Source organism: Charadrius vociferus, unplaced genomic scaffold (assembly GCF_000708025.1).
Source record: "Charadrius vociferus isolate BGI_N301 unplaced genomic scaffold, ASM70802v2 scaffold326, whole genome shotgun sequence".
Lineage (NCBI taxonomy): Eukaryota > Metazoa > Chordata > Aves > Charadriiformes > Charadriidae > Charadrius > Charadrius vociferus.
The window spans coordinates 3,273,058-3,288,822 of record NW_009649062.1 but is presented as its reverse complement, the minus strand read 5'-3'; the positions used below and the strand labels follow the sequence as shown (position 1 = coordinate 3,288,822).

Sequence of the window (15,765 nt, the reverse complement as noted above, 5' to 3'; positions counted from 1 at the left end):
TTTTTTTTTTTTTTTTTTTGGCAGACATTGCTGCAGAAGCCCCCAGGGATTTCACTCCAGACAGAATGAAAACTTTCATGGCAAAGGCAGACTTTGGTTTATGACTAGGGAAAAGCACCCACATAGGAAGTCAAGATTTCTACCATGAGAACATAAGAATTGCGATCAGAATTTTTGAGGCTGCAAAACACAGTCCTTTTGCAGCAGCCTTGGCTGAATGCTCCCTTTGCACTTCAAGTTGGCTCTTGTTTCTCTCTGCTGACTTCTGGAGCTCATTTTTCGAATGGACAATTCCACATGATCAGCCGAGGCTTTGAACACTGACTGCAAGTACACCAGCACCAGGCACAGAGGCATTGCTGGAATACTCTTCTTCTCTATATTGATGCTTGAATGTCTCACACCGGATCTGGTGATATCATTTTAGAAGTGGAATGAAATTATTCCTGGTTAGGTGGAGATTAAATGCACGTCTGTTGCTGGACATCTGTTTAGGTTAATGCCCTCAGTATTCCTGGTGTTTCTCAGTAAGGGGAAATAAAGAGCTTTAAATAGCAAAAACCAAAGTGGAATAAAAATACTACATTTAATTAGCAGGAGCTACCATCAAATAAAATGCATTTGAACTGTAAAACTAATTAATCAACTGGAAATCAAGGCAATCGCCATTTAGAGTGAAAAGGGAAAACATCCAGTTTGTTTTTGACATCTCAAAAGTGACTGATTACCACTTAGCACTATAATGATATTCCTTCAGAGCAAATTATAGACTGGCTTCTCCTTTCCTGAATCTAAAGAAATAAATGTACTCCTTTCTCAGCACTCCAGAAATGAGTTTTGAGTAAACTACAACAGTAGATAAAGAGATAATCTTAAATTTATTTTTTTTTAAATAAACTCAGCCATCATACTAAATGAGTGCAACAAATGGAATATAAATACTACCTACAGAGTTTCCATGTTAAGAGAAAGCAAAGACAGCAATCAAAGCACAACCAACACATGCTACCTAGAGGTTCTCCGACAAAACAGACAGTTCTCCTTTACCAGCCCACCGCAAGAGGACTGGAAAAAAATATCCCCGCTAGTTTCTACACTGTATATTTAGATCTAGCTTGCTAAGTATCCTATAATGGATGGGGAAGAACAGTTGGAACACCCAAGGTCACTGTTCATCTCAGAGAATTATGATTACCAGTAAAAACTTGGGAGAGCTGCTATAATTTTTTTGAGGTGATTATAGAATTATGATGTTTACTTCTAATGGCTTAATCCATGTTTGCAATAGGGTCTGCCTGGAGAATCCAACACTGATAAGGTATCTAAACAGTTTCAGCCCTGGACCCATTTTTGCACCCACAAAACTTTCTGAAAAGTTCTGTTCTGGCACTGAAATTCATTGCAACCGCCCTGGCCTCCATCCAAACATCCCCTGCTGCTTCTGAGAAGAGAAAAGGAAATCCATTTCACTCCTCGTGAGTTATGGGAGACTGAAGAACAATATATTCCTCCTTAGTTTAAGAGCTGACATACTTTTCCACCCTTTTCCACTTAATGGCTGAACTTTGAAACTTGGCATATACTTTATTACTCTTTTTGGACAGTGTCCAAGACTAAGTTCAAATAAAAACCAGGTTGAATAATAGAGCTATAAGTGATTGAAAACGCCCTGCAAAGTGTGCACAAACTTAGTAACTCCAAAATGTAATTCTCCCTTTTCCGATTATTGCAACAGACAAACCCTGTGTCCAGAGCGTCTCACAGACTCTCCACTCCCTAAAAATCTGAGTTTTTCCAGCCCAGAAGTGCTGCAACTTTATATACAGCCTCAGCATTCCCAGCACCAGGGGCTGGACGTGTTCCTGAGGAGACCGACTGTTCAATCAATATGAAGTAGTGGGGACATGGCAGCAGGATTGTTTTATAAGAGATTAACAAGGAAAGTTTTAGATTAGCATATCTTACCTCATGATTAGAACATGCTGAGGGCAGGCGCACTACAAATTACCTGTCAATGAAGTTGCTATAACTCATTTAAGCTTCAGTAACTCAACCACACGCAGTTGCATGCTACATCCAAGAAGCATCATCCATCTCTCAGCAGCCAGGGAAAGCCAAGTGTGCTACAGACACAGACGATCTCGATTTCCTCCTGAAGGGCACGTTTGCCTCAGGCCTTCTCACACCACAAACGTGGTGCAGCTAAAGAAACAGCTGCAGCCAAGGATCTAAATTCTCCTTCAGCACACTAATCTCCAGAAATTCTTGTTCCTGAAGCTGAAAGGACTCCTCTAAAGAATAATTCATCAAAGAAACTACAGACACTGACCTGTAATTAGCTCTCTGACTTCCATGTCATTTGTTTTTCGCAATAGTCTGATCAACGCAGGGATCCCATCACAGTTCTTTATAGCCACCTTGTTTTCATTATCCTTCCCATAGGAGATGTTTCTGAGAGCCCCACAGGCTTTACGATGGACCTCCGGCTTTGGATGATCAAGCAGACCCACCAAGATAGGTATCCCTTTAAGGTGCCTCACGTCCTTTTTGATTTTATCATTCTCGTAGCACAAGTGCTGCAAGTAGGCTGCGGCGTTGGACTTGACTGGGTCAATAGGGTGGCTGAGCATGGCAATTACTTCAGGGAGGTCAGGGTCCCTCCACCTGGGGTCTTTACGGATGCTGTCAATAGAGGGGGAGCGCTTCCCCAGCCGGTCAATACTAGCCATGCTTCCTCTCTCTGGCTGTGCCAGTGGTGCTGCGTAGCCACCATGAAGGTAAGGTATCCTCTCTTCAACCATCTCTGTCTCGATGGGGTCATCGTAGCCCCTGCGAGAAGCAACCGTCCCAAAAGAAAGAAAGGGAAAAAACAAAACAAAAACCACATTTAAACACTCTGTACCTCTGAGCCAGTATGGAGATTTCAGCTGTAAGCAAACCTTTTAATATCACAAACATCATTAGGAACAGCATATTTACACTTTCAAATAATTTATTTGTAGTAACTTGAAAATTAACCATAGCTGAGTACTTGGCAGTGATAGGTCTACAGCACAGTGTTTGTTTGGCTAGCAATGAAATGATGACGGGAACTGCAAGTCATCAAACAGATTACTTTCATTTTGGTCACTCAGCAAAACAATTATGATAGAGCTGGATTACATTTAGTAGGAAACACTCAGCTTCATTAATGCAACACTTCTGCAACAAACCAAAACTTTAATTAAAGGCATTCAAGGCCTGGGCAGAGACCGCAGACACTTTTCAGCAAGTCTGAGAAGTTCCACTACATTTCCATGTTGATGTTTACAGAAGTATACTGAAGTCATTAATATACATAACAATATCAAAGATGATGAAAACCTAAGTCCTGAATCCAAGCATCTAATAAAGCCTGTCATGTACAGAATCATTTGGAATACAGGTAAGAGGCTGATGGTCAAGAGACCTGGATCCAGCTTTTAACACCAGAGTAATCTGCTGGACATCCAAAACAAGTCCTGTACCCTGAGCTTTCCTCCCCAGACACTCTTAAGAACATTTAGAGCATTAGAATGAATGGCACCCATCTTGTGCCATAATTTCCTGGGTATAACCGAAGTAAGGTCAGTCACAACCAGTTAACGTGCCTATTTAGATGTTACTGGCCTAGTTCATGCAGAGCGCAAAGTTACAAGCAACACTGTTGAAAATATTCTAACACAGTACATTCTCAGACTACAAACGCCATATTCTCTAAAAATAAAATAAAAAAAAAAAATCAGCATGACAATATTTCTTCTTTAGCAGCCACTGCTGCAACTATAATCTCTAACCATCAAAAAAAATGCCCTCCTCCGATCACTTCTTACAACTACCTGATAAAAGACAGAACATTTCTGCAGGAGTTTTGTAAGGAAAGGCATCTACAACTTCAGCATGTGTTTTTGAGACTCACCGATACACTTCACCCATTATTCAAAGGGACACCTTTCATCCTCCGGAACACACGCAGCTCATGCAGGGGGCTCCATCTGTGAGGCAATACCTTAGTCCTTAGGAGATGTACAAAAGGAAATCTGAAGCTTGCGCTGTGACCCACTGGTCGCAAATTCTTCAGTTTTGTATGTGAATAAGCCCACATGGCACTAAGGCGACTTGCAGCTAGCTGTTACGAACTCCACAAACACTTCCACCTTTGCAATCTGTCCTCTGGCAGGCTTTGCCCAAAGGCTCCCCCAGCTCGCTGAGCCGGCTGAGAGGGATGAGGAGCTGCAGTGACCCACTGGGGAGCTGGATCAAAGCTCCAATTAATCCCATTGTTTTAAAATTCAAGTAGAGGAAGATTCTTCTTCATCCTCCCTTCCCTCTAATACTACTCTTAATAGATATTAACATAAACTGGCTTCTTATATACAGATGTATTTTTTTTAAAAAACAGCTGCAGCATTTTCCTGTACTGTTTTTTCCTAGACAGATTAGCTATTGTCTCAGCATTCTAGTTATCTCAATCAAGCAAGTAGTTTTAATTGCTGCAAAATGATTCTTAAAAACTTTCATTTTTAGCGCTGACTGATATTACTGAACAATTTCTGATGTCATGCTGAAGGAAGTATAGACCATTAGAACTCAGAAAGGAGATGGAACTTGCTGTTATCCTAAAGGGACTGCTAATTAAACCAGACTCTGCGGAGAAGAGCACCGGAGGTGGAGACTGAACTTAGCCTTGTACAATTAATGCTTTTAAAGTTAAAAGCACCTCTGCTGACTTTAAGTTGCTTTAATTGCTGTTCTAAACTGTAAACTGAATGAAAGGATAAAAATGGGCCAGTATCCAAAACTCAGAATGAATCTGAAGAAATCCTTTTATCGATGCAGTTGTTTGTATATGTATAATTCAGTATTTGCTCTACACAGTAATTTACAATGTCTGGACAACCCTTGTACTTTCTGTTAGAGAACAAAGCTGTTTCCATCACTCCAAGAAGAAAGTAACAACATTGAAAAGATTTAATTTTGTGCATATACACAGGGCAGACGTAATAACAAAACTCCTTAACTACTCCTCAAACGAAATTCTGGTTTTACATATGCAAATTTGGGACAACCAGCATTAAAACCAGATCAAAAACTAATTTCTCAAATTCATCCTTATGTTAAATTCTTATTGACTGCATAAAAGAAAAGTAGCAGAAGATTAATTTTAGTAATTGTCCTCTGCACAGCTGTTGCTTGCTTGACTTGGTAACTGGCAATTCAGCATGTCTCAGTCCTATGAGCAGCCCACAAGATAACTGTACACCACCTCAATTACACCTGCACAATTAAGTTTCTCTCTCCCTCTCATCCATGCAAATATGCAAAGATAATTACTGTCTTGGGATGCAGTTCGTTTGCATTATTTCCATGAAGCCTTCCAAACAGAACCACACGGATGGGCCCTTCTTCCTCATGTTTTATCCTCCCCCCGTGCCACACAAAGCTCCTTGGTTTCATCGCATTTGCCCAAAATAAAACTTCAGAGTTTGGACTTAAAATTGCACCACTGTCATGACAAGAGAGCACCCCATGACTCTTGTACCAACAATACTAAGGTGGGTTTTTTTAATTGTCAATCATTAGTTATTGAATATGAATGTGAATACCTGAAGTAATGATTGAGTCATTAAAAGAAAAAAGATCACATCCCAACTAGCTACTTACTCTAACAAAGGTTTTTTAAAAAAGGGGATTTTCTTCCATTGTTCTGATACAAAGCGCCGATGTGCCAAAGATAGCCAGTAGGCTTTGGTGACCCTCGTTTTTGATTGTCCCCCTCTGGTGAAATCCCCCAGAGACAGAGCTGGGCTAGAGCCGGCCATGGGAAGATGCTGAGTGTGTCACACTGCCGGTTGTGATCCCCAGTGCCGTGGGTACAGAAAGCCGCGCATGGTTTAGGATGAATCACGCAGGTAGAGGTGAGGAGGGCAGCATTGCTTGGAACCCACCAGCTACTGCTCCATGATGAAGTGGCGACCACAGGAGATGCTGCTGGCCCCACACCCACAGCAGAAGCATCCTCCAGGAAAGAGACCCTGAACCATAAGTGACTTCTAACAACCACTGACATTTTCATACAGTCCCACTCTTACATGAACTGTTCACTTCTAACTCTGTTCCTGCCAATCTCAACCTGGTTCTGCCAGACCACGTCCTTAGTAAAAAAATAGGATTGCAAGTATAACACAACTATTTTAGTACACAAAAACAGCTATTCTGAAAAAAGACAATGTCCCTTATGACAGAGAAAGGTTGAACACCAGGAACACTTTTGCTGAAATAAAGCCACACATGCCAGATCCAACATACCTCTGCAGGATGAAACAGCATCAAGAGTCAGCCAGCCACTGGTTAATACACCAGTAACAAAACCCAGTGGCTTTACCTAGCAGCAAAGATAACACCTGGACATTTGACCCTTCAAGACCCTGAAGAATTATCTAGAAAAATCTAGAAACTGGTGCAATTTTGAGAGCTGTATAAAAAAGCTCAGCAGAGGCAAGTATCCGAGTAATTCAGATTCACATGGCTAAATACAGTGATCAAGCCTGGAGAAGCTTAAAAAAAACCCCAAGCCAAAACAAAACACAACCCCAAAACAACCTACACTGTAATTAAAGGAAAAGAGTCCTGAAATATTTTACAAGGGAAGCTCTAAATACCAGCTCTGCCATTGCTTAACAGCATTGAAGGGAAGCAGTTTACCAAAACAGATCATCTGCAAAGGAGCAAAATAACTGATTGTGCACAATGCAGAAGTACCCCAAGGCCTTTGGCAGGCAGAGCCCCCTCCCAGGGCTGGCAGGCATGACCTGGCCCAGGTCAAGCCCCGTCTCCCCTCCTTCAGCAGGGGGCTTGGCACCTAGAGGGGTGCAGACTAGGCAACGGGTGAAGAAATGAAAGGCAAGTATCTATCAGGGAGTTAAACGCACCCAGTTTCTGAAGACAAATTACTAAAATCAGTGACACACTTAGACAGAGAGAGAGTAAAGAAAATATCTTTCTGAGTGGGACTGGTGGGGGCCAAATGCAATTTTTCACTTTCACACCAGCAGAGCAGCTATGCTGGAAAGGCAAACCCCTTGACACAGAAGGAGGACTAATGAGAGCTTCAGCAGACACAGTCATTTGTGCTCAGGAGGCCAAGAGCTCTTTACTCTGGACTGAAGAGATCTGGTCATGTGCCAGAGTTGCTGACTACAAGCATCTTGTCTTCCATCTGTCTGTGGCAAGGCAGCTGAGTGTTCAGGATGCCGTGGGTCTCACTAATCACCTGTCTCAGGGAATTGATCAAAACACATTCTAGCATAGATAAAAACTGAGAGAGATCTTGCGGATTTATCATCTTCCTTGTGGCCTCAACACAGGCACATTTGAGTAAACAGGTGAAGGATTTACACATTTAATCCTCAACAATTTATACAAGTGTTACATTCATCACAGTTTGCAGCTGGCGTCTGCTTAGGATAAAAGACCAGAAAGGCTTGGGGTTTCTGTAGGGAACTTTGTGCCAAACATCAGAGAGGAAATCTAAAGACTTTGCAGAATGAGGTCCTACTTTTGCCAGCCTCTGTTCCCTGGCAGGAGAACACACAAGAGGATTCAAGACTGGACTGAACCCTCTGCTGAGACACATCTGAGTTATCAGCCATACGGTTAAAACACAAAAGTCACCTTGACTGGAACCACCTAAAAGCTGCTAACGGATGAGCCAGCTCAGGTTGCCGTCTGCCACATAAAATTCAGCCATGCATTGGTCTCCTGCTGCCTGCATCCAGACCCACAAACTCAGATCAAATTCACTCTAAAAGGGAGCCCCAGAAAAAAAACAAATCTTTTCCAAACTGACGGCATTTTTTGCTTTATCCTACTCTGCCCAGGCGTGTCCATACACTTCTGCCCCAACCTAGACAACATCCCAATGCTGCCTACATCCTGGGATCACGCTTACAGTTGGTCATTAAACCAAAGAGGCCAATCTAACAGTGAGAGATACCTCCTCAGCTTTAAAGATGCCTGCACGAGTGCTGCTGTGAGACCACACCTGAAAGGGGTGAAGTTATGCCAGGAGTGCTGACTGGAAGTTTATTTACAAATATGGGTCTTCATATTCTAGATTGAAAACAGACACCAGAAGTAGAACATAACATGCACGCGATACCCATATTCTTGCACTGTCTATACATAAGAGAAGCAAGAGAGACCTAGCGTTACAGATACTTAATCTAAAATATGGTTCGTTTCCTGGTAATAATAGTTGGGACCACCAAATGACCACCAAATACAGCCTCAGTCTCTTAGATCAGGCTTCTGTCATAGAAAATTTAACAGCAGAAAACTTCTGTTGTTGACTTAGTCAACATTAAAAATTCACGTCCTGTCTAGTCTGGAATAGTAACATTGGCAATAGCTGCTCCAGAGTTTTACCACAAAGGCAAGAGACAAGAAGTGCAACAGAAGATAATTAAGAAAAAAAAAAAAAAAGGAATTATTACATGCCTTTTTTTCTGCTCATTTGTGTTAACTTCAATTTAACAATAAAAAAATATAATCAAATAGTAGGGATGGTTTTTGTGAATGAAAAATATCCAGTAGTTCCTGCTTCTCTTTTGAAAAGGACTGTATATAAGACACCTAGCGACACCATAAGACTATATATTTTTAAAGACTATAATAAAAATCCTCCTCATTCAATAAAGGCAACCTACCAAATGAAGAAAAAAGGGTAAAGTCAAAGATGTGTAAATACCTTCAGAAGTAAGTTTGAGTAGTATTAAATCAGTATTATACACCCCAAACACCTCTCTCTCACCCCAATTTATTATGCAATCTGACTTAAACCAAACCAGAGCACATGCTGATGAAAAGAACATTAAGTGCCACGTATTATTCTTGCAGAAAATAATATATCTTACAGCAGAGACTGAGTATAAAAGAAAACAAGAAACAAACCCAACCGCAAGCACTGAAGAGCCAACAAGAGTATATTTGACTTTGTGCACTTATCTGGATTTGTAGATGTTTGAGAGGAGGCACATTTTTCCCCAATTTAAAATGAAATATAAGTAGCTTGAGATGAGGCTGGCGATGGCAGAAGGAAAGCACAATAGGTATTTATCTCTGTGATCAAACGGAGCAGGCAAGGGATGGAAAGAACAATCTGTACTTGTACTCCCTTTGACGAGGATCCCCTCCAGACACAGCTGGGTTGCCTCCTGATCACATAGGGGGTGACTCTACCACAGATTCAGACAGGAAACCTCCATTCAGTCCTCTCAGACAGAACAGCGTCAAAACTAGTAATGGACATTAAGGATCCTTACCACTAACAAATGAGGGCAGCACTTACTGGGAAAAAATGAGAATAACTTAAGTTCCTGCAGCGAGTTAGCCAACAGAAGAATTCTGTTCACAACACGATGAAGATAGTCAAGCTGAAAGTTGGTGGGATGTAGAAAAGGTCCTAACAGTGTTGTTGCTATACCTATTCTACACACAAACTTTCTGAAATCAAAAGTGCCATCAATTTATCACAGTCATTTAATCATTTTCACAAGGAATAATGATTTTAAAAAAACCTAGAGAGGAATAATCTAGTAGCAATTACCCTTATCTAGTACAAAGCACTATTTGTAGTCTTTAGTTTCTTGCAGATCAGTAGCATATCTGAAATGCAGGTTTATTGAATTGTTCAAGTATTTCTTTGAAATGTCAAAAAGTAGCTACTTATGAAAAGGCCCTCATAGAATCTTCTTATGTTCTCACCAGCGAAAGTTTGCTGCCATAGTCAGGCTAATTACTTGTCAAACCCTCTTGATCATATTAAATATGCAAAAAACTCACAACAAAAGAAATGTAAAACAAAATTTGTGAATTGGTCCTACCCAAACTGCAAGGAACAATAAATCAAAGGGATGTTTAAAAAAAACCCCAAAACAACTTTAAAAATGCAAATGGACAGGTTCTAAGAATATATTTAATTATTCATCATGCATACAGTTTGAAAAATGTTAATAAAAATTTAAAAGCACCGCTGCCTGACTGTTTTTAACGAGAACTGTAAACCTGCTTAGACACAGGGGAGCACCAATAAAAGTTTGATAGACTGATCAGTATTTTGGCACCCACTGGCTGCAGGTTATTCCCTTTAGACCCATAAAACATCGAAGTGGTTCCACTGGTTGGTAAGCTTGCAAGATCAAAGATGTCACAAGGGATCTTAAAGTGGGTTCTAGGAGATACATCTTGATACCTTTCCCTCACTCTCTCTCTTTTTTTTTTTTTTTTTTTTTTACACATATAGATGAAGATGCTCGATTCCATTTAACTTTAAAAATGAACTTCCAGAAACGTAGAGGAAGATAGAGATATGAATGTATGAACGTGACCATGACTGACACATCTCCAAGTAGGAGCGCTCCAAGACAATAGAGCAAAAAGGCCTACTAAATCCCACCCACAACTACTGCTGAGGAAGTGAAGCCTTTGGTCAAAAGCATTAAGTCTAAAGACCACCTACACACACAGAGGCAGGTGGGTTCCAGACCTTCTTCACAGCTCTGGAAACTACTTTGAATTAAAAGGAAAATAATGAGTGCTACATCCCTAAAAAAACATGAACTGTGAAGATATGGACTTCATTCAGGCACATGCAGAAGTTTGTACACTGCTAGGAAAACAGAAACAGAGGATACAGGTTTTTATTAGTTATTAGGTTCTGACACACTCAGAAAGCGACTTTCAGCTAAGTAATGAGACTCTCTTCCCAAGCTTTTTTTATTTTCCAAATGCAAGAGCTGATAGCTGCGAGCCCAGCATAAACAACTAATATCAGAAAACGTGGAATAAACCAGAACATCGCTTGGAAAGGGGACTGAACCAGAAGTAATTTGTGACTGGTCACTGTAGTTACATTAAGTGTAACACAGATGTTCTTATCTCCTGTTTATATGGGCACAGGACAAAATAATGATCTGGTCTTACAAAACGCTGAAGCACTTCAGTGAGGTTCAGCATAGCCCGGTCACACAGCTGAAGGTGTGCAGTTAGCACAGGACCAGGAACTGAGGTGGTCAAACACCTCACAAGACAGCTTTCATAGAACAAGGCAGCCCTTCACCACCAGGTATCAGCTCGTCTGCAACCCGAACCAGCTGGTCAAAGTTTTTGTTTGTCAGATACGCACATAACCAGACCTGTCAAGAAGCCACACAGATTATAAATCTCTTTTTTCACCTTGCTAGTGTGGGATGGCTCTGGGACAACGGAACGCAGTCAAAACTCTTTTTTAGGAAGAGGAAATAAGTACCTTAGCCCTCTTCTACAAATTCATCTCTCTCTTTCTAAATTCAACCTAAATTAAGCAGCCCAGAAACAAAGTGAAAGGGTTCTTCAGCACTACCCTCACTTCCTTCTGTATTTCATGTGCATTTTGCAGTTATTTATGGGCTAATGAAATCATGGATTCTACCTGTTTTTCTGTCAAGTAATTCCAGAACTTACAACCCTATTAAGAGTTCAAATGTACCTGTTCAACTAAACAAAACAGCTGCACATAGCATTGTAAAAAACCAAATGGGTTTTACCTTCCTTTGTGAGGTCTTCCTCTCTCTGGCACACCTGCAGATGTCCTCCGATTCACAGTGGAATAATCTGGATCCAGTTCATATCCTTCATCATCTACTCCAAGGCTGCGGTTATCATCTTCCAGACCATAGGGCTCTGGCTGGAAGCGTTCTGGCTGGGAGTGGTTCAAGTCAGCGTTGCTACCCACTGGCACCTGAGGCTGGGCAACAGGACCATAGTTATCCCTTCTGCTTGGCAAAGTGAAGCTACCATCATCTGGCCGGTAACTGTTTCCTGGCACGTAGGCATAGCGAGGACGGTAGTTGACACCACGAGACAAGCTGCCGTAGTTATCAGATAGATCTCCATAACCATCATGACTGACATAAGGGCGATACTGGCCTTCGTGGCTTTCAGGGTAAGAATCGTTGTAGCTGTTGTAAGATCTGGTCAACGTGGATGATGCCTGTGGTGTGATGTACCGCTCCCCATTCTTCATGTACCTTCTGTCTATTGAATCTGTGTAGCTGCCCATGGGAGATGAGCCATCCATTGATGGCAGGCCATCAGGCCCAAGTGGCACCTGACGCACTGTTCTGGTGGTGACTGTTTTGACCATTTTGGTAACCTGTGAAAATGTAGTGAATAAATATGTTAATTTTCTCCTTGCTGCACAATGTGATGAGACATACGGAGAGCTAGAACAGTAAAACGGAGAGAGACGTCACAAAGCGTACTACAGTGAAATGCCTATTGAATGGAAGCACTGGTTTAGGATTTAACAGTGGGAAAATACAAGTCATAGAGCCAGAGTTAAGTGCACTCTAGGACTCTTACTACCAAATCAAAACCACTGCAGTCATGTGACAGTGTGTGGAAGCACTGCAAAGTCATCACACCAGTTCAAATTTGCCCAAAATGTTTTCAGGAGGCATCTTTCCTAGAGCACACTTTATGATGTTGAGGAGCCACAGCCTGTCCTCCCACAATTAGCATAAATACCACATCACATTCTGTAGTTTGACAGAAATATATGCTCCCGCTCCTGCCTGATCTGGATCAAGTTTGTACCACTGCACAAACTAACTGTACTAACTCAATGGAGCTCAAATTTAGCAGTAATATTTAAGAAACCATGATCTCAAACAGAAAAGTTTTGGGCTTCTAGCTTTCAGACAGCACAACTACTTTCTCTTTTAAGACACGCTTACGTCTGACCATCATCATCATATAAGCCCAACAGGCAGTTAGTGTCATTCCATTATTTTGGTGACTAACAAATTTGCAATAATGAACACTAATACCACACAGCTTTTACAACTGCAACTACCCTAAACACACTGGCTAGACAAGCTTGTTTAAAACGTTAAAGATCTGCACACAGATACATCTTTATCTTTTCTTCCTACAAATCATGTTTCATTTCAACATAGATAGAATTAGACCATTTCACATAACTGACAAAAACTGGAAATGGTAAGTGTCCAGAGGGCACTTGTGTTCAGGGCTTCTTGTTAAAGGGTAAGAACAAAGACTCTTCAAGAGTTTCCAAGAATGTTTTGCCTTCATGGGAAAGGTCTGGCAATCTGCATAAGACAGTGCCGGACAAAAGCCACTAGTATTTACAAACTAGCAAAGGAACTTCTGTTTTGGTTGGTATCTGGAGTTCATCAACTTCTGTACCATCTTCCAGAGTGATCAGCAAAAGCTGTTTTGGGGAGAATACTAAGTCCAGCAGAAGCCAAGCTATCCTTTGTTAGCTAAGCCTAATAAAGGTATGTTAACCTATAAAAGTTACCCTAACCCAATTAAATGCTGACTTTCAGCCCTTTGAAAAAAACCCCAAACAAACAACAAAACACCACACCCACAAAAACGAGAGGGAGAATCAATCCACCAGAGAGTATTACACACAGGGAGGGGAGGAACAGAAGCAAAATTGTTAAGAGAACTTTTGGGTTTCCAAAGTATAACAAAGGGAAATAAGCAACAGCAAGTGACACCTCTTCATGTGAGCCACAGAATAAAATGTGTACATCAAGAGAAACCGTAACTATAACGTATTCCTGGATTGCTCAGTGGCTCTGAAGTCCAAATAGATATTTTGACCTATAGCCTCCGATTTCAACATTTAGATTGGCACCAGATTAGCCAAGTTGCTGCTAAAACAAAATAATTAGAGTACATCACTTGAAGTGGCTCCAGACATGTCCTCTAGCCAGATGTTTTCACGCAGAAACCCCAAATAGAAAAAATTCACCCAAACAGCATTTCTTTTCCTAGAGACATCTGTGAACAAATGATACTTCATCCCAATGAAGTAATGAAATCCTACAAGACTGAAAGCAGCACAACCAGCTCTCCACCAACAACATAATTAAACAGCATCACGATACTGAATGAAGCACAGCCAGGTACCCATATGACCTTAGTATCCAATTTGGGCCAGAGCTGAAAGTATTTTCATCTTCAACACAAAGGGATTTCCTTAGAAAGTAAATGTCAGGAAAAATGCTAGCTTCCAAGCCTCCAAATCTTCTTTTTTCCCTTTCTTTAAAAGCACACATTTTAATAACTAAAAGAAAGGGAACTAGAAACTAAACATTTATTTCATGTAATAGAATCCCACAGCAGTTTTTGCTTATGACCTGCGCACAATACTTCTACTTTCCACCCAGTTATCAGCATGACTGCTGTCATGGCATTCATAAACTCGACAGCGTTTAGAGAAGAAAAAGAGCCAGCACAGCTTACAGTAGCTCTTTGTAAAGTGGATATACACACAGCAACGCAGCTCCGTATTCCCCTACTGAAGTCAGAAACAGAAGTTTTATTCAAAGTAGTATGTTCATAAGTGATCTTCTAAGAGTAGGAAAAGCAATGTTTCTCAGGCCTGAAATATGCAAGTTTTGCAAAGCAATGACAAAACTGGATGCAAAGTGCTGGGCCTTTGCATTCTTGAATTTGGGAACCAGTAACGGGAATAACAGGAAGGAAAGTAGTGTTTCAACAATTTGATGAATCAGAAATTGATACTTCTGCCCAGGAAGGAACAAAGAGGCCGCTTTCTAGACGCCAAGAAGAGCACTCACATAACCTCACAAAGCCCTTTCTTTCGGCACTATTCAACAGGAGCTGGATATTTTAAATCTAACTCCAAGCTTTGCTTTTCATGACATATGTTGCCATGCACATGTAGTAAAGTTGTCAAGATCAGACAATGCAAGATACATAATAAACCATGTGCGGCTGCAGCAATAGCATGGAAGAAGGAACGAGCTTTAACCTGCAGGATCCTTGGACAAAGGCTTTGCAACAGAGGCATCTCTGCTGTCAGTCTTCCCCAGCATTCCTACTGCCAATTCTGGGCTCTTGCTCATTTCTGTTAGTTTTTTTTGGAGAATCACTGTTATTGTCAAACCGGATGAGGGAACACAACACAGAAAGGACAACTGTGTACAAATATTCAGTATATGTACACAGAAGAGACAAAGCAGAATTTTAGAACACTTTGAAAATCAATTCCTAGATGATTTGTGAATTAGCAGTTACACTTAATGAGTTTTTCACCATGCTCTGGTACCCGATAGAGTATTTACAAATATATTTTTTTTACTATGACCAACACAGAGGCAGGAGATTAATTTGCTTTTTTTCCCAATTTCCCTTATTTTCTGTCTCCAAGACTAGCATAGACAAGTCTTCAATGGCTGTGGCTAGTCAAAGAGACACACTCAGCGTCAGCCAGCACATGTAAGAACAAGTATACAAAGTCAGCACAGCTTCACCTCCATCATTTTCTGAATGCTGCCCCTATGAACAAGTGGGAAGAATCAGGACAATCAAACCCCCCTTGTCAGACACATAAAAAGGCATATTTCACTCAAGCATTAAAGAACACATTTCTCACAGCATAAAAGCATTCAATAATGCTAAAGGTGTTATGGTGGGGGAATCAAACAAGTCTTTATATTTTGAGAGAGAGGGAGTATTTGCACTCCTGCCTCATTTGTCAGGGGCAGGCATTGGATAGAAGATTTATCATGTGATAAACAGACTTTGTTGCCTACAGGACAATAAAGGGAAGCTTTTTGGAAGCAATTAGCGAGCACACAGAGGAAGGTCCATTTATTAGATTTCCAAGCGAAAAAATCCACCCACCCAACCCAACAAACCAAACAT

At 41.0% G+C, this 15,765-nt stretch overlaps 1 protein-coding gene across 2 annotated transcripts in view; it reads right to left on the bottom strand.

Annotated features, from left to right (window-relative positions):
• The window catches only part of ARVCF (armadillo repeat gene deleted in velocardiofacial syndrome), a 165,616-nt gene that overhangs the window by 71,826 nt on the left and 78,025 nt on the right, over window positions 1–15,765 (bottom strand). For both annotated transcript variants that reach the window (XM_009888118.1, XM_009888117.1), the window contains exons 3-4: window positions 11,604–12,211; window positions 2,330–2,829 (exon numbers count right to left, since the gene is read on the bottom strand). In XM_009888118.1, coding sequence (XP_009886420.1) covers window positions 2,330–2,829; window positions 11,604–12,211 — 1,108 coding nt within the window. The remainder of the gene's footprint in view (window positions 1–2,329; window positions 2,830–11,603; window positions 12,212–15,765) is intronic.